The sequence below is a fragment of the Cervus canadensis genome, chromosome 3 (assembly GCF_019320065.1).
Source record: "Cervus canadensis isolate Bull #8, Minnesota chromosome 3, ASM1932006v1, whole genome shotgun sequence".
Lineage (NCBI taxonomy): Eukaryota > Metazoa > Chordata > Mammalia > Artiodactyla > Cervidae > Cervus > Cervus canadensis.
Window position 1 is genome coordinate 48891865 of NC_057388.1, and position 22995 is coordinate 48914859.

General features: G+C 38.2%; 1 protein-coding gene across 4 annotated transcripts in view; it reads right to left on the reverse strand.

Moving 5' to 3' along the window:
• Window positions 1-9648: 9648 nt before the first annotated feature.
• CAV1 (caveolin 1) overlaps window positions 9649-22995 on the reverse strand; it is a 36238-nt gene continuing 22891 nt past the window's right edge. For all 4 annotated transcript variants that reach the window (XM_043463131.1, XM_043463132.1, XM_043463134.1 and 1 more), the window contains exon 3: window positions 9649-11842. In XM_043463131.1, the coding sequence (XP_043319066.1) occupies window positions 11501-11842 (342 nt within the window). In that variant the 3' untranslated portion in view covers window positions 9649-11500. The remainder of the gene's footprint in view (window positions 11843-22995) is intronic.

Sequence of the window (22995 nt, forward strand, 5' to 3'; positions counted from 1 at the left end):
TACAAAGGAGGCAAGAATATACAATGGGGCAAAGACAGCCTCTTCAATAAATGGTGCTGGGAAGACTGGACAGCTACATGTCAAAGGATGAAACTAGAACAATTCCTAACACCATACACAAAGATAAACTCAAAATGCATTAAAGACCTAAATGTAAGACCAGAAACTATAAAACTCTTAGATGAAAACAGGCAGAACACTTGATGACATAAATCAAAGCTAGATCCTCTCCTAGAGTAATGGACCCACCTCCTAGAGTAATGGAAATAAAAACAAAAGTAAGCAAGTGGGACCTGATTAAACTTAAAAGCTTTTGCACAGTAAAAGATAAGCAAGGTGAAAAGACAATACTCCAAATGGTGGAAAATAATGGCAAATGAAACAACTGACAAAGGATTAATTTCCAAAACATACAAGCAGCTCATACAACTCAATGCTAGAAAAGCAAACAACCCAATCAGAAAGTGGGAAAAAGACCTAAACAGACATTTCTCCAAAGAAGACATACAGATGGCTAACAAACACATGAAAAGATGCTCAACATCGCTCATTCTTAGAGAAATGCAAATCAAAACTACAGTGAGATATCACCTCACACAGGTCAGAATGGCCATCATCAAAAAGTATACAAACAATAAATTCTGGAGAAGGTGTGGAGAAAAGGGAACGCTCTTGCACTGTCGGTGGGGATGTAAATTGCTACAGCCACTATTGAAGACAGTATGGAGATTCCTTAAAAACTAGGAATAAAGCCACTATATGACCCAGCAATCCCACTCCTCGGCATATACCCTGAGGAAACCAAAATTGAAAAAGACACATGTATCCCATTGTTCATTGCAGCACTATTTACAATAGCTAGAACATGGAAGCAACCTAGGTGTCCATCGACAGATGAATGGATAAAGAAGTTGTGGTACATATACACAATGGGATATCATCCAGCCATGAAAAGGAACACATTTGAGTCAGTTATGATGAGGTGGAGGAACCTAGAACCTATCATACAGAGTGAAGTGAGTCAGAAAGAGAAAGGTGAATATCGTATTATAACGCATATATACGGAATCTAGAGAAATGGTACTGAAGAATTTATTTACAGGTCGGCAATGGAGAAACAGACATAGAGAACAGACTTATGGACCTCGGGAGAGGGGAGGAGAGGATGAGTTGTATGGAAAGAGTAACATAAAAACTTATATTACCATATGTAAAGTAGATAGCCAGTGGGAACTTGCTGTATGGCTCAGGAAACGCAAACAGAGGCTCTGTATCAACCTAGAAGGTTGGGATGCAGCAGGAGATGGGAGGGAAGTTCAAAAGGGAGGGGATATATGTATATACCTATGGCTGATTCATGTTGAGGTTTGACAGAAAACAACAAAATTCTGTAAAGCAACTATCCTTCAATAAAAAAGTAAATTCAAAAGAAAAAAAAATCCCAACTGAGCCAAGCTAATGTTTAGGTATTTGAATGCGCCCAGTACTCTGTAACTGCCAGCTGTTTGGAGGGATGTAGTCTTAGGAAGGATAGGTATGTCATTCATTCATTCAGGAACATTTGAATAATAACTTCTATGTGCAGCACATCATACTAGACTTCCAGTGCTGCTCTGTCCAACATAATAGCTGTGAATCACAAGTGGTGACTTCAATTTAAATTAATTAATTGCAATTTAAATTAATTACAATTTAAAAATTCAGTTTCTAGTCACACTAGCCACATTTCAAATGCTCAAGAGCCACAAGTGGCTAAAACGTTCCTTTTAGTGCTTTCCATTTTTTATACTGGAAATAAAGCATTTCTCTACTCGAATAAAGTTCATTGGATAGCACTGCTCCAAAGTGACAGAGATGTGAAGGGATCAGACTGGGGCCCACCATTTTAAAAACTTATTATTATTGTATGTCTATGGCTGAAGAGAGTACATCGTGGTAAGTTCAATCACAGAGTGTCAGTTTAGCAGATGCTGAGCTCTATGGCCATACTGATGGCTAAAAATTGGTCTCTGCCCCGTAGTAGCTTACAGTTCAGTGGAGATACAAATAAAATGTCCCAAAGCCTTGAGGGCAGAGCAACTTTCTCTGCCTGGGAAAGTTACAAGAGGAAAACAATTATGTTCATTTTCTTTCGGCTTCTCTATCCATGTACATGCCCTATTTTCTGAGCAACACAGAAAGTACTTTATAACTGTATTATGTAATAAGCAATTATTATAATTTTGCATTGGCATTCTCAAAGCACTGGGCTCCCTTTGCTTTATTTTACAAATAATCCTGGACTATAGGGCAGGAACCGTGACAACTCCCAAATTGGCCTGGTGACATTATTCATCAGGCAGGCCATTAGACCTCATGCCAGTGACTCTTCTCTTTGTACTCTGCTGCTTAAGGCTGAGGGAACCTTCCTTCCATCTTCTCTTCCCACTATGGGTCAGGTGCAGAAGGCATTTATGTTTAACATGGTCCCTGTGTTCTAAGAGTGGTCAGTGGTGATTTTTTATCGAAATTTCTGAGAGCTGCTATTTTGTGTCTCTTCTCCTTTTATCATGTGTTGTTTAAATTTGCACAAATAATGAAATCATTATGTCTTTTAGAGTAAGATAAGTCCTCATTTAATTTGAGGGTAGTGGCTGAGTATTAACTGTGTTTTCTGAGATTTATGAAAGAGACATCTATTCACTGGCTGAATTATTGGAGGGGATGGGGGAAGTTCTCCATTGCCCTCTAGGGTTAGTGCCAAGGATTTAACCCTTAGGTTCTTTCTGACTGGCATGGATATTCCTCTATAGAAGGAAGTTGCCCAGGAGTGAAAGCGTAGCACTGTCGAGACACAAGTCCATGTCAAGCTGGTTTTTTCCCTTACTTCAATGACTTTCCCTCTAGTTGTGCCTGTATTTCTGCCTGTACAACTGGTACTGATGCAATTGGTACTGTTGTTGCCCTTGCTGTATTTAGAAATCTTTGCGATCTTAATTGTTAAAGAGAGACCAGGCTCCCTAAGCTCTCAGAAAATCTGGATTTATTTCCTGCTCCATCAGTCACTCATTAAGTGACCATAGGTAAGTCATTGGTCCTTGGTGTTTTATTCTTCCCATATGTAAAATGAGACTATGAGGCTACTTGCCTTCCTATCTCATGGGAACATGGAGGACACAGATGTGGAAGAATTTGGAAGATTAGAATTTTACAGATATTTAGGTTATAAGAGGCATTTGGCTAGTTTACTGGTCATATCCCTATTTCTAATTAGCTTCCCTTTCTTTCCATCACACCTTGAATGGATAACTTTTCAAACCGGCTGACACTGATGCTGTAGAGAGCACTGATAGGTTCAGGATGGAGAAGCCTATCCGTGACCTAGCCTGAGCCAATCAGATGTATGAACATAGAGACAAGAAATGGAAGTCGGACAATGATAGATTCTTGAAATAAAATGTCAGGTATATTTGGGGCATTTTGACTCAGTCCATTTGATAAGCACTAGAAGAAATATGGTCTATGAAGACAGGCAAGAGAATGGCTTGGGTGTGTTAAGAAAATCAAGTGACCCAGAGGCACTGGAAAGAATGAAATTGAGTGGTGGATTGAGAGACTGTTTGAAACCTATTTCCCATGAGGTCTGGCTCTATTTTAGTCATTTTCACATTTTTATTTGAAGCACAATCTCATGAGATTGGAGGCATTATGACTGCTGGTTTAAGAGACTGTAATTATGTGACTTATCCAAGATCTCATAGTTGTTTGGCTGTGGATTTGGTTACAGTTCCCCACTTCGTTCCAGGTTTTTTCTGCTACAGTATGACTTATTATTCACATCCATCATTGTTTAAGGTTGATGGTGAAAAAACAAGGACTAAACAAGTTGTTCTAACCCAGTGTAGATACTGAAGGCTGATTTTTTTTATAAGTTGCTTGAGCAATATTTGACATCATCTCAGATATTTGTCCTAATGTCATAATCTCACTATTAAATTTGTTTCCTCCTCATGAATATAAATGACACTCCCAGTTTTTTCCTACTCATCCCACTCAGATTCTCAAATTATTATTCATTTCTGTTAGATCTGGAGTATGAGAGTTTACAAGGCTATTATGTATTTATTCATGGTTTTGATAGATCTTGTCTGAGTTTTGTCTTTTCAGTTCAGCCTGGATTTTCAAAGAATTTTATTAGGACATATTTGAGTAATAAGCACAAAAGCAAGCACCAGTCTTTCATAAGATCTAAGTTGGTATAAAAGATGTATTTATTTCACCAAGGCAGAGGTTTTCAAATTTTCTCAGTGATGGGACTGTTTAATCAAGCAAAATATTATGCTGAAAATTAATATGAGAAAAAAATTAAAATGGAACTTGTTTGGGAGAAAGTATTTGATACTGTTCCTCTTGTCTCTACTTCTAACCCAGCCTTGTTCTCTTAGGAAAGCTATCAGTACTTCTGGATTCTATAGTTTTGTGTTCTACAGTTTTAAGGCCATTGTATTGAACCATAAAATTTATTGTCAGTAACATTTATTTTACAAAAACTTATTTTCTTGGAGAAAAATAGCAAAATATCAATTCTGTTGTATCTTAGAGTTGACTTCATTTGGTGCTTCACTGAGCTTCCTTGAAGACAAAGGCCTTTGTCCTACCCATCTTTGTCTTACTTATTTTTCTATTCCCTACTACACCAAAGAGTTGCTTCCTGCTGAAGGAATAAAATGAATAACTATGTGAACAGATACTTGGATTATGGAGATATTATCTGCATGACTTTTAACTTTTTACTGTCTTTTTTTTAACCTTTGAGGACACAAAGTGCTATTTTAATACTGCCAAATGGTGCTCCACTTTAGCATTTTCTCCCAAGATCATAGTGGTTACAGTTCCCCACTTCGTTCCAGGTTTTTATAGAGTTTCTCTATAAAGAAAAGCTTTGGGACTAATAGTTATGGGTGTTAAAGTGTTTGGGTAACCTTGAGCATTTAACTATTTAGTCCATCTGAGCTTCTGTTTCTGATCTCAAAAACAGAGCAGTGGCAACCACTTGACCTAAAGAAGGTCACATAAGCCATAGGGATGTTGTTAGGGATGTTGTTAGGATTGTTTGTAAAATGCTAGTGTACTGCTTTGTGTGTGTTGGTGGTTTAGTTACTTAGTGATGTCTGACTCTTTGTGACCTCATGAACTGAAGCCCACCAGGTTAGTCTGTCCATAGAGTTTTCCAGACAAAATACTGGAGTGGGTTGCCATTTCTTTCTCCATCATGTGTGGTATATGCTCAATGAAGGAAAGGCAACGAGCAAAAGGACAAAATCACAGTGAAAATGCAAAGTCAGTCTCAAGCCAAATTATATCTAGCAGTGTTGTGCATTTCACAGAGTGCTTACTTATGCAGTTGATAGAAATTTGTTTTAGAGTTGACAGGTAACTAAATCTTACCTTTTCCAAGAGGTTGTGTAATGTGATAAAGAGTTTAAGAATATCCTCTCAAGAAGGACTTTGACTGATACCTGGGACAGTTATTATTTTGTTAATATTTGGCATGATCATAATACAAATGAAATAGAGGAGTAGATTTCTTTGCTGCCCATTCATAGTAGCTCAGACTGGCAGCTGTTGCCTTTTTAAATGACCACCTTCTTCCTGCTGTAAGTACTCTCCCTACCCTTTATGCTAGTTGCCACATGTTTTCAGTTGTTCTGTTAAAGTACTGGGTAGATTATAGTTTTTTCCCTTTGACATATAAATTACTTGATCTTCTTTTTTAAATTTATTTTTTAATTGAAGGATAATTGCTTTACAGAATTTTGCTGTTTTCTGCTAAATATCATCAATCAGTCATAGATATACATATGTCCCCTAATTACTTAGTTTTCTGTAGCATCAAATCCTTCATTTTTGTTGATTTTGTTCACTTTCCCCATATCTAACTCTTCCCACTCCTCTCTGATCACAATAAGAAATCCTCTTTCTTGCATGTAACTTCCTAGCTCTGTGGAAGTTTAGGTGACTCATCACATAGTGGAATTGATGAAGTCAACAGCTGCTGGCAAATCATCCTTTTTCTTAATAACTGTATCAACATGTGTTTTCCATTATTCAAGTAAGAAAAAAATGTATATCAAATATCCATTGTAGTCCTCATTAGAATTTCATTTGGGAAACTCATGTTTTGACATATCAAAGTGTTCAAATGAGTACAATAGAGGAAGTTTCAATGGAGGAAAATCATGGAGAAAAAAAATGAAGTTGGGGAATAAAAACAAATGGCAAGTATGTTTTGATAATGCTGTAATTTACTTCAGAATGGATTAGAAGACCATTTTTAAGACACTGTAAGTGGTAAAGCAGAAACTTGGCACTTCATGCCTTCATAGTCTCCAAGATGGTCTGACCACCCTTTCTATCCATCCATCCATCCATCAATCCATTCATTTAACAAATACTAATTGAATGTCTATTATGATAAAATCTCTGCTTCATGGAGTTTATATCCTAAGGAAGATGAAGAAAAAATATTGTAAACAGACAAAATAATTTCTTAATATGGCACATGCAGTGAAGAAAATAGGCAAGAGGCTAAGATAGTGACTAAGACAGAAGAACTTGCTTCAGATATGGAAGACCACTCTGAGCAGTAATATTGAGGCTGAGATGTAAAGGATGAGCAGGTAGCAAAGTAGAGAGGAAGGTGTAAGAGCATTCCAGTCAGAGTGAACAGCTGTGCAAAGTCCTGTGACCAGATAGGACTTCACATGCCCTTGGGAATGGAAGATCAGTGTATCTAGAGCACAGATAGTAAGAGGAGGTGGTGGTATGAGCTAAGATGGAAGATATAATTAGGGTCTGGGTCATGTAAGACTTTGTGGGTCTTAGATTTTATACTGAATACAGTAAGCTACTGGAGATTTTTAAGCTGTGTGTATGTATGTGTGTATGACAGTTTGTGTTTCTGTATCACAAAATGACCAAATGAGTTAGATTAGGGGGCAAGAGTAAAAACAAAAAAACTAGCTAAGCTAGTTCAGGATTTAAATAATGGTTGCTTACACTGAGGTCATGACAGTGAAAATGAAGCAAGAGTTCAAAAGCAAGATAATAGTGAAGATGGAACTGACAGAATCCAGTGAATTAATGATAAAAGGGAAACCGTCCTAAAGAAAAAATTGCTCATGATATATGTGATATCATATGATATTTGTCTTTCTCTGTCTGACTTAGCTCACTTAGTATGATATTCTCTAGATCCACCCATGTTGCTGCAAATGGGCTTATTTCATTCTCTCTTTTTTTTAGACACAGCAGTAAATTAATTTATTTAAAGAAATTTTATTTTATATGGGAGTATAGTTGATTAACGTTTTGTTAGTTTCAAGTGTACAGCAAAGTGATTCAGTTATACACACGTGTGTGTGTGTTAGTCACTCAGTCGTGTACAACTCTGCGACCCCATGGGCTGTAGCCAGCCAGGCTCTCCTGTCCATAGAAATCTCCAGGCAGGAATACTGGAGTGGGTAGCCATTCCCTTCCCCAGGGGATCTTCTCAACCCAGGGGTAAAACTTGGGTCTTTTGCATGCCAGGCAGATTTTTTATTGCCTGAGCCACCAGGGAAACCCAGTTATACATATACCAGTATCTGTTCTTTTAAAAATCTTTTTCCCATTTAGATTTTTAAAAAATATTGAGCATAATTCCCTGTGATATACAGGGATCTGTTTTAAATATAACAAAGTGTACATATCAATATGGCTCTCATTGGGTATATGTATATGTATGTGTATATATATATATACACATACACACATCTTCTTTTTTCCTTTATCCATTTTTTTCTGTTGATGGACATTTAGGTTCCTTCCATATCTTGGCAATTGTAAATAATCTGCTATGAACATTGGGATGTGTGTATCTTTCCAAGTTAGTGTTTTTGTTTTTCTTGGATGTTTATCCAATAGTGGAATTGCTGGATCATATGGTAGTTCTCTTTTTAATTTTTTGTGAAAACTCCATACTATTTTCCACAGTGGTTGCACCAATTTCCCACCAACAGTGAAGGTGGGTTCCCTTCTCTCCATATCTTCTCCAACATTTGTTATCTGTGTACATTTTGATAATAGCGATTCTGACAGATAGGAGGTGATATCTCATTATGGTTTTGATTTGCATTTCCCTACTGATTAGTGATGTTGAGCATCTTTATATGTCTGTTGGCCATCTGCATTTCCTCTTTGGAAAAATGTTTATTCAAATCTTCTATGTATTTTTCAATTGAGTTGTTTATTTTTTGATGTTGAGTTATATATTTTGAATATTAACTTCTTATCAGTCATATTATTTGCAAATATTTTCTTCCCTTCATTTGGCTGTCTTTTTATTTTGTCGATGGTTCCTTTGTTGTGCAAAAGCTTTTCTTTAAAGTCACTTCATTGATTTTGCTTGAATTGGTGGCATAACTTTGGCCAAGACATGACATGCTGCCATGGTCAAAAGCAGGTCTTCACACTGCATGCTAGAAATGGATTTGCTGGATAAACACAAATACCAGGCTGCATTTCTAAATAATGAGCCTCAGTGTGTGCTTGAGAGCCAAGCAAGAGGGACTCTGTAAACCACATGAAAGGAGTTTCAGGGCAAAGAAGTTAGAAGATTCCTTTGCAAAATTTTATTTGGAAGTTGTAATGGTTAATTTTACGTGTCAAATTGACTGGAGTGTCCAGATATTTGGTCAAACTTTATTCGGGGTGTTTTCATGAGGATATTCTTGGATGGGATTAACATTTAAATTGGTAGACTGAGGAAAGCAGATTGCCCTCTCTAACATGGGTGGGCCTCAGCTAATCAGTTGAAGGACTGAACAGAACCAAAAAGCTGATCTTTTTCTGAGTAGGACAGGATTGTTCCTGCCTGACTTCCTTTGAACTGGAAGACTGGATTTGTCCTGCCTTTGAACTCAAACTGAAACATAGCTTTTCTTGGGTTTCAACCTGCCAGCTTTTGGACTGGAATTATCCCATCAGTTTTCCTGTAGCTTGACTCACCTGCAGACCTTGAGACTTTTTAGCCTCCTTAACTTGTGTAGACCAATTTCTTACTCCTCCCTCTCTCTGTACTTTTGTTATATATTCACATGGGTATATTTCATATATATATATATATATATATATCCTATTGGCTTCTCTGGAGAACCCTGACTAATACAGAATATCTTAATGTAAACTTAGCCAAGGCCAAAATAAATTACTTCTGAAATGTACATCTTAAAAAATTCCAGTTAAGAAATGGCAAAGAGTCAAAGCATAACTGCCTCCCTTAATGTGTCAAATACCAATGGAGAAAGTTGTCAATCACATAAAGTTGTTAGTGGCTCAAATTAGGTGACAAGTAACAAAATATTGACTAAACTTCTAAACAAATATTTATTAATTATAACTTTTATCTGAAGTAACTCATGAATGGTGATGACCTTAAAAGAAAGATCCCAACTAAATGACTTTTTAATAGTTGAAAAGTGGAAGACCACCAACCCCCAAAACATACTACAAATATGTACAGACTCTATGTACATGCACTTTACACGCACACACACACACACATACACACCACACTATGGAAATCAACACATACAGGCCTATTTTGGGGAAAAATAATAAATCTGACTGTTTAACTGTTAAACATTTTTATTGTGTAGACTTATTACAGGACATGCAGGATAAAAAAAAGTGTAAAATATCAGTAAGCATATAAAAATTTCAGCAGTCTTTTGGACCAGCACTTGATTTGCACAAGGGACTAAGCATCTATATAGAACAGACATGTCTTGGGATACACAGTTTACAGATTGAATCACAAAACAATTTCCCAAGTGATTTTCCTCATATAAAGATAAAAAAATCTTTGTACTTAAAAATTATTCAGTATAGTACATTTTCAGTTATGTACACAGTTCAAAAGTAAAACTATGTCCATGCCAGTGTCTGTTTTAATGCAGAAAACCTAAATAGGTAATAGGTTGGCGATTAAAGTGCCAGGAAAACTGGAAGAGGCAAAAAAAGAAACCAAGCAGAATTCCAACAGGTGTATGGAAATAAAAGCATAACTGAAGGTTAAAAATAAAGTCCCCCAGGGAAGAATCTTACTATGAGCAGGAGGAATAAAAAGCTTTTGGATGTACCAGGCAGCTTTCTGTATGACTCAGGTTTACAGGTAAAATTCCTCAGTTTGAATTCAGAAGAATTTGAATTTATTCCAGCAAAATTACCTCCATCTTTTATTACTGCCTCCTCCCCCATCTTCTCTCTGAGCAAAGTGATGCTTGGCTTAAGTCCAAAGCTCATGGCAGGGGGAGGGGCCATGTGTCACAGCATAACAGACAGTTGCAAGTGCTTTAATTTGAAGGGGTCACATTTGCAACAACTCTGACAGTCTCACACAATGGCCTCCATTTTATGAGCCCTTCCCCGGAGGCCCACTGATCAGCTGAAAAGGGAACACAATGTTCAGCCACTAAACCACCCCAGTGATGGATTAGTTTGGAGTCAGGAAAGCGTGATTATTCTTGAAAATAAACGAAGCTGAATAGACATGCTGACCTCATTCAGCTAGTGAGAGGCAGGGAAAGTTGGCTTCCACTTCTGCCAGCCCAGAGGGCTTGGCCCCATTTATTCACCTTAATTCATTTAATGGGGCTGATGTGGACCATACTCAATATGGATAAAGATGTTGTGTGATCAAGTACAGACATGAACTTCATCTGATCCCATATCTTAGAGTCAGAAATAAGTGTGAAGAATTAGGTAATGGATTTTTCTAATTTTGGTCTTCAGGAAGGCTGCTGACCTAATGAAAGTTGATGAGGTGGACCCTATTTTAAAAGGAAAACCTAAAGAACAGGAAGGCACTTAGGTGTCATCATCTATATAACAAATATCCAGGCATAGAAGTATCTATCACAGGTTAAAATTTCAAGAAAGTAAGGCAATAGATCATGTGCAGATTATGTTTTCTAAGTTGATGAAGATCACTAGATCCCACTGAATCATTACAGTGAATGGCAGCAATTCACTAAACACTTCAGAGGGAAGAGTTTGCTTGAGACTGCCCACATATCTGTACACTCAGTGACAATAGCCTGGAATACTTGAATACTTCCCTTACCATAAAATGATCGACATTTTAGAACAGGCAGTTGAGGTTGTTAGTTCTTTTCTTCCTCCTCAGTTCTTTGTATTTCTCTCAAGTTATCTTTCAACAATAGGTTCATATCTCAGCCAATAGAACAATGATCCAAATGAAAGAAAAATACTTTAAATGGGTTTTAAAAGTTCAGACAACCCCCAACATAGATGAAATAGAGGAGAAAAATAATAGTTATGAAAACTGAGAGAGTGATATCTTTGTTCTGAACCAGGAAATTCATTCATATGTTGTTGCTGTACTAGCAACTTGAAATTGGCACTGAGAAAATTAAAAGGGAAAAAGGAATCATATATACTTCTATCCTTGAAACGTCATTTATATTTCTTTCTGCATGTTGATGCGGATATTGCTGAATATTTTGCCAATAGCCTCAAATAGCGGGTCACAGAAGGTGTGGACGTAGATGGAATAGACACGGCTGATGCATTGAATCTCAATCAGGAAACTCTTAATGCACGGTACAACTGCCCAGATGTGCAGGAAAGAGAGAATGGCAAAGTAGATGCCCCAGATGAGTGCCATTGGGATGCCAAAGAGGGCAGACAGCAAACGGTAAAACCAGTACTTTGTCACAGTGAAGGTGGTGAAGCTGGCCTTCCAGATGCCGTCGAAACTGTGTGTTCCTTCTGGTTCTGCGATCACATCTTCAAAATCAATCTGAAAAGAAGAAGTGACACAACATGAGCTTGAAATAGAAGAAAAAAGAAAAAACCCATTTCTGAGTACGCATAAATATATATTAGCTTTCATGTACAGGTTCTGTGTAAAATGCTTAAAGGCACCCAGCAGCATCAGCCTCACTTGGAATTTGTGGGAAATGCAGATTTGGGCTCCACCCAAACCTCTAGGGGTAGTATCAAGGTGGATTTCTAACATGTTCTCTGGGTGTCTCTTTGCTATGTGAAAGGTTGAGAACTGCTGCTCTAGGGAAAACTAAAGGGATATGATAAAATTCTTGCCTTCAAGTAAAGCCCAGCAACATGGATAAGTATACTAGGCATTCAGTAAAATGTAAATAACATGACCTAAATTAACTGCATTCCAAGACAACTACACAAACAATGTTAAGAGGTAGTTAGTCCATATGTATTAAGTCACTTCAGTCGTATCCGACTCTTTGCTACCCTATGGGTTGTAGCCTACCAGGCTCCTCCGTCCATGGATTTCTCCAGGCAAGAAAATGGGTGGGTTGCCATGACCTCCTCCAGAGGATCTTCCTGACCCAGGGATCGAAGCTACATCTTACATCTTCTGCATTGGCAGGTGGGGTCTTTACTACTAGCCCCACCTGGGAAGCAGTTCATGACTGATTATCAACTCTCCAACACTCAGCTGGTAGAATTTCTTCAGGAAATTAGATCATTGTGGGCTCTGAGGATTCAAGAAATCTTCATGGTGTGATGGGATTTGAGCAGGGATTGGAAAATGGGGTATGACTTGGAAAGGAAGGAAGAAGGGATCTGGAAAATGCTGTGAGCAAGACCCCAGGACAAGGAAGGATGATGCAGTGAGTGTCACAGGCAGATAGACCTGTGTGGCCATGGCTGAAAAGAAAGATTAAGGCCAGACTCAGTTTTACTTTATATACAGTGGTGATGGGGGTGGCAGGGGGTGGGGGGTGGGGAGGTGTCTGTTGAAGATGTTGGAGCAGAGGAATACAGCCACAATCCAATTCAGTCATTTACCAACATGAATTTGATAGCAGTGTCTAGGCTGGGGGAAAAGGAAAAGAGACTCAAGGCAGAAAAATTCTTGCAGTATCCCAAGTTTGAGATGGCAGGGCCAAAACCGGAATAGTGACCATGAAAAAAGAAAAGAATGAATTTCAGGGATGTTAAAGGAAGAGTCCCCAGGACTTGGTAACTTCAAGGATAGGGAGAGAGAAAAGCCTCAGATGAACTTTGAGCTTCAGGCATGCCTGCTAGAGAGAGTTGTACATGCATGCCAAGTTGCTTCAGTCGAGTATGACTCTTTGCAACCCTATGGATCATAGCCCGCCAGGCTCTTCTGTCCATGGGATTCTCCAGGCAAGAGTACTGGAGTTTGTCTGGATTGCTGCTTAATCTTGAGCTTTAAGGATTAAAGCCATGCCCTCTTCCAGGGGATCTTCCTCACCCAGGGATCGAATCTGCATCTCTTATATCTCCTGCATTGGTAGGCAGGTTCTTTACCACTAGCACCTCCTGCGAGGCCCACTACAGGTTGAATTTGTCTTTATTCAAAACTTTACTGTTTCTTCAATTCAAAAACTAAGTTCTCTCTTAACATTTTCTTAACTGCCTTCCTAATTTTCTTCTTGGTGTCAGTGTCACCTCTGTTCTCTCTAGGGGCTTCCCAGGTGGTGCTAGTGGTAAAGAACCATGTGCCATGGCTAATAAACACATGAAAAGATGCTCAACATCACTCATTATCAGAGAAATGCAAATCAAAACCACAATGAGGTACCATCACATGCAGGTCAGGATGGCTGCTATCCAAAAGTCTACAAGCAATAAATGCTGGAGAGGGTGTGGAGAAAAGGGAACCCTCTTACACTGTTGGTGGGAATGCAAACTAGTACAGCCGCTATGGAGAACAGTGTGGAGATTTCTTAAAAAACTGGAAACAAAAACTGCCATATGACCCAGCAATCCCACTTCTGGGCATACACACCCGAGGAAACCAGATCTGAAAGAGACACGTGCACCCCAATGTTCATCACAGCACTGTTTATGATAGCCAGGACACGGAAGCAACCTAGATGCCCATCAGCAGATGAATGGATAAGGAAGCTGTGGTACATATACACCATGGAATATTACTCAGCCATTAAAAAGAATTCATTTGAATCAGTTCTAATGAGATGGATGAAACTGGAGCCCATTATACAGAGTGAAGTAAGCCAGAAAGATAAAGACCATTACAGCATACTAACACATATATATGGAATTTAGAAAGATGGTAATGATAACCCTATATGCAAAACAGAAAAAGAGACACAGATGTACAGAACAGACTTTTGGACTCTGTGGGAGAAGGCGAGGGTGGGATGTTCTGAGAGAAGAGCATCGAAACATGTATATTATCTCTGGTGAAACAGATCACCAGCCCAGGTTGGGTGCATGAGACAAGTGCTCGGGCCTGGTGCACTGGGAAGACCCAGAGAGATAGGGTAGAGAGGGAGGTGGGAGCGGGGATCGGGATGGGGAATACATGTAAATCCATGGCTGATTCATGTCAGTGTATGACAAAAACCACTACAATATTATAAAGTAATTAGCCTCCAACTAATAAAAATAAATGAAAAAATAAATAAATAAACCAACAACAACAAAAAAAACAAAGAACCATCTGCCAGTGTAGAAGACATAAGAGATGTGGGTTCAATCCCTGGGTCGGGAAGATCCACTGAAGGAAATCGTGGCAACCCACTCCAATATTCTTGCCTGGAGAATCTCATAGACAGAGGAGCCTGGCAGGCAATGGTCCATAGGGTTGCAAAGAGTCGGACGCCACCGAAGCAACTTAGCAGCAGAAGCAGTACCTGTACTAGTCCCTTTTGGTGGCCACTAGGAAATAATCATATTAGTTTGTAGTCATGTAGCAGTTAACTGTTACTAACTGCTTCTACGTGCATTGTCTCCATGTGATCTAGGGTTTCACACTAATATGGGAAGGTAGGTTGTCATTTTACAAAAGAAGATAATAGATTCAGAGACATAATGGTGGCTTGCTAAAGTCAAACGCAGAGCAAAGGTGGGGACAGGATGCAAGCCTGGCCCCTTTCCCAATAGCATTCTTTCCCACAGAATTAATTTTCAGGAGCTTTTATCCATCTGGAAGGATTATATAGGCTAAACTGAAGCATGGGGTAAAAAAGTTACCACCAGAAGTGTAGGACAGAGCCAGTTTAACTGCGGAGTGGTGGCAGCTATATGAAGGAATCTAATGTGCTTTGAAATATAAACAAGTTGATGACTGCTAGCAGCAATCCAGGCAAGCTCAGGATTAAGGAATGAGGACTTGTGTGACTCCATGGAGCCTCTCATTGCCAAGGAGCCACTTTTGGTTAAACACAATAAACTTCTTTTGGAAAAAAATACATGATGCTTACCAATAGTTAAGGTTTATTTTCTAAAACATTCTGTTTCTTGATCTGTTGTCCAGTGTCCTAAGAATATGTAATACATAAAAAAGGTATGTCCATAATTATCTAAAGAAGTTAAATAAATTTATTGTTGTTCTAATGTTTCTTTCCCTGTTTAGATCTAGACTCAGAAGTAAACATTTGTGTGTTTTAAAAGATTGTTCTAAATGTGTGGCAAGTCAGATCAATCTTTTAATGAAGTTTCTGTGCAGGTACTTGTTTATTATAGGATTTTGCTCTGGTACTGGATTTTCCCAAAGCTGTTAAAAATAAAGGTCTGTGCTTTTCCTTCAAAAGGTCCCCAAATAATTTTATTTTAAAAAGATGACCCTATTTTGTAAGAGGATTTGGTGAAGTCAAAATGAATGCAGTAGAGCAGGGTATTCTTAATCTGAATCAAAGGTTGGGCAGTGGTGGTCCATGAATGCCCCGAAGTGGGCACTTAATAGAAGAAGGCCATCACTTTTATAGAAAATAGAGAGTCTATTGCCAAGGAAGGCTGGTAAGGACTTTACAAGAACCAAGGATTCCTGTCTCTTTACAGAACAGAATTTAAGCATGTTTGCCTACAGATTCTTTTCCAAGGGAATGGATAGTTACTAACATTTGTTGACTGGCTATCATGATCAAACGCTGTTCTCATTTAACTCATAGCAACTCTGTAATTTATTATTGCCATTTAATAGAAAAATGTGAAGTTTAATAAATTGTCCAGGTAAATAAGAGGTAGATTTTAATTTCCAATCTGGTTTGAAAGTTATTGATTCTTTCTTTTAATACCACATTGCTTAAAAAATATTTTTAAAATTTTCTCTAAGGCAATTAGTATTTCATAATTAAAAGGCACATTGACCAGAAAAAAAAAAAAAAAGAGAGAGAGATTATTGAGTTTAACCCTCTGGTAACTGTAAGAATTCCCACAGCCTGGTCTCTGAGAACAGTGTTAGGATGAGGTCATACACATATATACACGATTGGTCCTTAGCGAAGATCTATAAACATGTGCCATATGTGTAAGATTTCTTACTGATAATTTAACTTTTCTAAGCATAAATATAAATGCTTTTTTTAGTGAACATTTTGGAAATTCTTAAGTTTTGTTTTAAGTTGGTTAGAAAATTTGAGTGGCTACTTTTTTAATGCTTTCCAAAACAGCAGTGAGTATGATTTATTTTCAAATATCCAAGTGAATTTAGAGCAAGTCTCCAGGGGTGGAAAGCAACATGACAAAAATAACATGTTATATAAATATATTCCTTAGTTAGTTGCTGCTTTAGTCTTAAGAATGTAACGTGGCTTAAAATAAAAGTAACAGCAATTAGATGCAGTTGAAGAGAGAAAAGGCAGGTTAAAGAAACACAGTGAGGCCAGAAATAATCTTTAGTTTCTCTCTACCTCCATTTCTGCAACAGTAATAGTAATATATTGATAGGTGTTTGTGAGGAGGACATGAGAAAATTTATGCAAAGTGCTTGGCATGGGGATAGAGCATTGCAATATAGTAAATGCTCAATAAACAGCATTAAAAATTACTTGTTCTGGATGACTATGTTTTTAATAAGCAATTGAAATAAGAGAAACTACCAGTTGCAAAGTACATGGTGGCTGTAAATTCAAACCTCATCAGTGCTTCCAGAGAACTAACTTCCATCTATAATCATCTTTACCACAACCTCTGAGGTACATGCCATTATTCTCATTTTACATAATGAGGCTACTGTTGGAGGTTAAGAAATTACCCAAGGTCACACAGATGATAAGTGACAAAACTGGAACTTGTCCTTCTCCAAGTCTAACTTCCTTTTGCTTTTGTATCCCTGGGACTATAAGCTCTTCTAATAGACCTATTTGCTTAATTTTCACCCAGAATGATATGTTTCCTAAAACATTCACATTTTGATTATTAAAGAAATTACTCTTGTTAATGTTTCTATTTTAAGTTAGGACATCTAGTAACTAGGATGTTTTGCCTTTTTGGTAGTGACTGAATTTCCATGGTCCTGCACATCATGTTCTCACAATCCTGGGCACCCAGCCAAGAACTCTCTGTCTAATTGGCAGATAAGGAAACTGAGGCACAATTTAAATGGACCAGATTTCTCAAGGTCCCAAGTGAATCAGTGGAAAAGCTGAAATTAGAACTCTAATTTCCTGATTCCCAGGCCTAGGTCCACCCATGCCCTCCACACTATTTCCCTACAAATGTACATCTTTCTCCTTATGTCCCTTCTCTGCCTACCCCATTCCTATCTCTAGGTCTCCTGTAAGTCTCTCATTGTCTTCTAAGACATAGACTTGAAATATATCACTGTGTGAGGTTAGGAGAAATGTCCTTTTCTCAACATAAATATAGACATTTCTGTATACCTATATAGGGTGAATAGGTGAAAACCGGAGGGAATATTTTGAAAAATATCCTTATTTTTGAAACATTCATAATTGATTGAACCCAACAAAATTCTGTTAGTAATCAGTCATTCCATTTAAAGGCAGTTCACAAATTCCATCCAAGCATAGTTGCCTTAGCAGATTCATAGATATTTAAAGCTGAAGGGATTCTTAAAGAAAAGGAGATCCATTTGAGAGAGATAAATTGATGGACAAAGCTGTTAGATGACCAGATCAAGAACAGTTTTCCATTTAATGGCAGACACAGGCCTGGAATTCAGGCTTAGAAACTTTCCTGGGCTTTTCCACTACTGACTGCTATCACCACACACCCTCCATCATCTGGATGCTGCATTCCATAGCCAGTGGAAAAGGCGACTAGGCTTGTATGTAAATTTGAACATCATTGAATGAAAAGTGATGCCTTTTTCTGATTATCTCTAGTGTGCTCATTGTTCATATGCATCATCGGTTTGATTTATCCCTCATCAAAGCTGTCACTCTGGAGTCCCATTCCTCAGGGACATGACCCTCTTACCCCTCTAGAGGAAGTCTCAGAGCAGGTGTTACTCAGAGCGAACTGTATTTGCTCACCTAGATTTGGAGCAGAGCGAGAATTAGAGGTTTCCTTTCGGACAAACATAAAAGCCAAGACATGCAGGTGCCATTTAGTTTCTTAGAATGGGGATGCTTCAGATGAGGTTGAGCTGCTCCTCCATGAGCTGATTTTCAGTTCTGTAAACTATGGAACAAGTTGCCCTTCTGGCAAGAATCAGACTTCAAAATCAAAGGCATAAATATACTTCAGTATTTGTATGTCTTAATAGATGCTTTATAAGGAGTCAAGAGTTTATGTTATTAGATTTTTATAAATGACATTAAATACTTTTGTAAAACATTGACTTATGATGCTATAATTTTTGAAACATAAGTTAGCAAAAATCTAGCAGGAGACGTCAAGAAAAGCAATCTGTCTCACTGTGTTTTAATAATAGTGGTTGGCTAGTGCAGTAAGTCATTTTGTTAAATGTATGTGATGGAAATATTAAAAAAATTTTTTTCCATGTACACAGGATTAAAAAACATGGGCTCATTTTTTTGTCTCAAAATTTGGACATTTTATTTCTGGATAAAGAATTTCCAAGAAGGAAACTTTAAGTACATTTGGGATTTAATAAGCAAAGATGCTTGCCTGTTTCCATGGGAAAATATCATTTTAGATTTTTGTGAAAACTGTGATAAAATTATGAAACTGTGATTATACTGGATATATGGAACACATAAGTAATAACAAACAAGATGTTTATAGAAGATGTGTGTTGTCTTCCTGACACCCACAGTCCCACTTTTCTGCCAGTGAAGCTTCATTTGTTCAGGTCATGGAAATAATTCTTTTATCTTACAGATAAGTTATAGATGGTTTAGACTTGCCATGGTAATCTTAATCTCCTTGTCAAGTGGTCAGTTTAGAGTAGACATGTGACCCTGTTCTAGCCAGTGAGATTAAGTGGAAGTCTGAGGGGCTAGACTTCCAGAAAGCTTTATCTTTCTTATGAAAAGAAACAGAGGCATTTTGTATGGCCCTTTGCCCTTTTCCTCCTACTTAGAAAATGATGTATTGCCTTAATGTAGAGAAGTCATCTTTTGACCATGAGGTGACATATATAATTAAAAGACCAAGAGACTAGAAGATGCTGCTTTTGCTCTACCAATCTACTGAAACAATTCAGTAGCTGTCTGCCTCTAGACCTCTCCTTATGCTTTTATTTTTAAGCCACAGCTATTTAGATTTTCAGTTACCTATATCAAAAAGCATTCTGAAGTGATATAGTAACTAACACTCATTTTGGTTAGCATAGTAGGTGTACAACTCCTCATTTAGAAACCTAAGTTCAATTAGTCACTTCAGAATCTTTTCAGCACTACTATACTCTACCCACAGAATATACTCCCTAACCCGTATCAGAAAAGTTTTACATTTACATTTAGTTTTAGCAAACCATAAGTAGGATGATAAATTGACAATAAAAAAAACAAATTCATGTGTTCTGTGATAGACAACATCTAAGATGGCTCCCAGTGATTCCCTCCTCAACTTCTTGGTATTTATGCCTTTGTGTAACTTACCCCCACTTTAGAGTGGGCTGGATTTGTTGATTTGCTTCTAAATGATAAAATGTGGCAGAAATGATGGTGTCGTCACTTCCATGACTAGGTCACAAAAGACCATGGTATCATCTTCCTTCCTTTCTTACTCTCTTGCTTGCTTGCTCTGCAGGAAGCCAGGGGCCGAGTCGTGAGCTGCCTTATGGAGAGGTGTGTGAGGGAGTTAACTGAGGCAGAACTCTAGCCAGTAGCCACTGAGGAACTAAGTCCTCAAACCAGAACCCTGGGAGGACCTGAATCCTACCAGTGGCCATGTGAGTGAGCTTGGAAGTAGGTCTTCCCCAGTTGGGCCTTGAGACGAACTCCAGCCCTGCTACCTGGATTAAAGCCTGTGAGAGGCCCTGAACAAAATCACTCAGCTAAGTCACATTTGGATTTCAGACACATTGTTAGATGATTTAAATATTTGCTGTACTAAGCCACCGAATTTTGAGGTCATTGGTTATGCAGCTATAGATGACTAATACAATTCTAAAACAAACCACCTTTATTTTGATGATCATGTTTTATTTTCCATTATATTTTTTTTTGTTATATAATTCCATTTTCATGCTTATAGAAAAATATACACAATGAATGTATGTAAATATCCTGCAGTTTGGTCCAGAAATATATGAGAAGGAAATACAGTATTTTAGACTTTCAACAATTCATATTAAACGGAATATTAGAAACACTGTACACAGTTGATAGTGCTATCAGCTCATGTTGCTAATGTGCTTGGATTTCTACCCAGATATTCACCAAAGACTAAGAGTCAGCTCCCCTTGAAGACATGCCACTGAATCTGGACTTTTGAATATAATGTGTTGAATGCACTGGCACAGTGTGTGGGTAGTGTGGCAAAGGTTAATGGGAGGCAGGGAGGATACCTGTTAAAATGCAGATTCTTAAGCTCCTTTCAGACTTAGATCACACTCGCTGGGTGGGCCTGGTGAATCTTATACAAAAAAGTGAACCTAGTGAATGACAACATCTGTATGGATTTAATGACAGCTTCTTTCTGTTGTCAATACTCTTTTCCCTCTGTGCCTGGAAGCCCTAGTCTGCTTCCTGCTTCTTTCCTGAAACTCTTCCAGTGCTGGCTGGCATATGAAAGTTTGTGGACAAAGAATGAATGGAAATCCTCTTGAAAAGCTTTTCCTAATTTAAACCTATAAATATTTATTGGACAAGGATGAATGACTTATTTATTATGAAAAACACAAAAACTGGCAATAGAAATTCTGATTTTTTTTTTATGATTTTAAACCCAGTATAAACAAATGAATGTTTTAAAAATCGAATATGTACTTCTAAAATCCTACCCTACATGAACCAAATCCACACATGCAGAAAGAGGGTTGAAACTAATTTCAAACTCCCCTCAGTGTTCCCACACATATTTCCAACATGTTGAATGGCCTTTGAAGTCAGTGGAATAAATGTGGTCCATGAGTGTGTGGGTGTAGACAGGGTTGAGAACTAGCACAATTAAATGTTACCAGAACACAGGAACTTGCCCTAATGCCTATGTGTTTTTTCAGGGGCAAGGGCAAATATCAATTTGTTTACTGAACTGAACTGGCATCATTGAGGGGAAAAAGCCACAGTGAAAGCTGCAGTGTTCTTGCAGCCTCGACTGAAAAGAGGAGGCCTGTATTGTATCCTTAATGCTTGTGATTGTTTGGACTTCCAGAGAATCTACACGGAGAACTAGGAAGAATTTAAACCAGCGGTGGGAACACTGAAGCGTTCCTGGATTGCCTTGGGGTAGCAGGTGCTAGGCAACTTCACCCTGTGGGAGAGCACTGGGCTGCCTTTGGACCTAAAGGGAGAGGGCTGCATTAGTAGTCAGAGTTTCAAACTGGAGAACAGGAAGGTGGGTATTTGCATACCTCTGTGAGTGACAGCAGAGGGCTGGGTGTACAGGGCAGAGTGCAAAGGGCACCTGCAGTCCTGGACCTGGGCCTCTAGCTGGAACCCTTGTCTCTCCCTCTGGATTGCTTCTCAGACATTACAGAGACCTCAGAACAGACATTGTACACATTTAGTGTCCTATTTCACTCATCTGCTTCTCTTCACAAACTTGTGAAGTTCTAGGTTATTTTCATAATAAGACTAGGAAATTGTCTTTTATTTCCCTGACAAGAAAAGGTCACTTAACTAATGAATGAATGGAACAAACCAGGATCTAGGGCAAGTTGGTGTCCACTGCACCCATCTTGGTATCCTCCACAATTCCTAATAGTATTATGTGTACATTAATTAGCAAATATTCCATCAATATATATATTTTAAAGGTGCTATAAATAGCCATTGAAAGGATGTAGGCATACATTAACCATCATATTATCTACTATGAATTCTAGTCCTGACTTCACAAGTACACTTTTATTTATCAATTTTTTTTGGTATCCTATTTTATTCAAAATTATATTCTTTTTTTTTTACCATAGCTCTGTAATACCATGATTTGATCAAAATGAAGTGGAGGGCAAATTAGTTGAAAGGCATGGAAAGCCTACAGAGGAGGAGGCAATTCAGACTCAAAAGTTTTCAGATTTAAGGAAGAGTGATTTAGAAAATACTGATTATGTTGTTGCTTGGTTGAGTTTTACTGCAATGATCTGAATAACTATAATTGTACCGATCTGGCCCAAAAGCAAGGGGTGTGCACTAGAGTAGGCTGAGGAGGGCAAGCAGAGGTAGAAGCAGAAATAGAGGCCCAGCTCTTCAGAGAATTAATAGAGCACACCAGTGTGGATGAGATAGGGTGAGAAGAGTGAATTTGTCCTTTGGTGTCTTTAGCCTCCACTTTTCCTCGTGTGTGTGTGTGTGTGTGTGTGTGTGTGTGTGTGTGTGTGTCCCAGTGCAGCAGGCCTACAAAATAATTTGTACTTTAGAATGAATTTAGGTGACTATGTTGTCTTTCCTGGCAGAGTCATAGGGGGATGCACAGAGTAAGGCAGAGCATCATTTCCAGTTGGCCTTTGTTGTGTTATTAATGGTCTTAGGGCATGAGTGTGGCATATATATTCTGAGTCAAGAGATTTTTAGAGGCTTTGGAATAGCAATAATGTACATAATAGAGTACTGTCTCAATGAGTTCACATCCTATATGTGAGGACCTTCAAAGCAGGTGTTATTT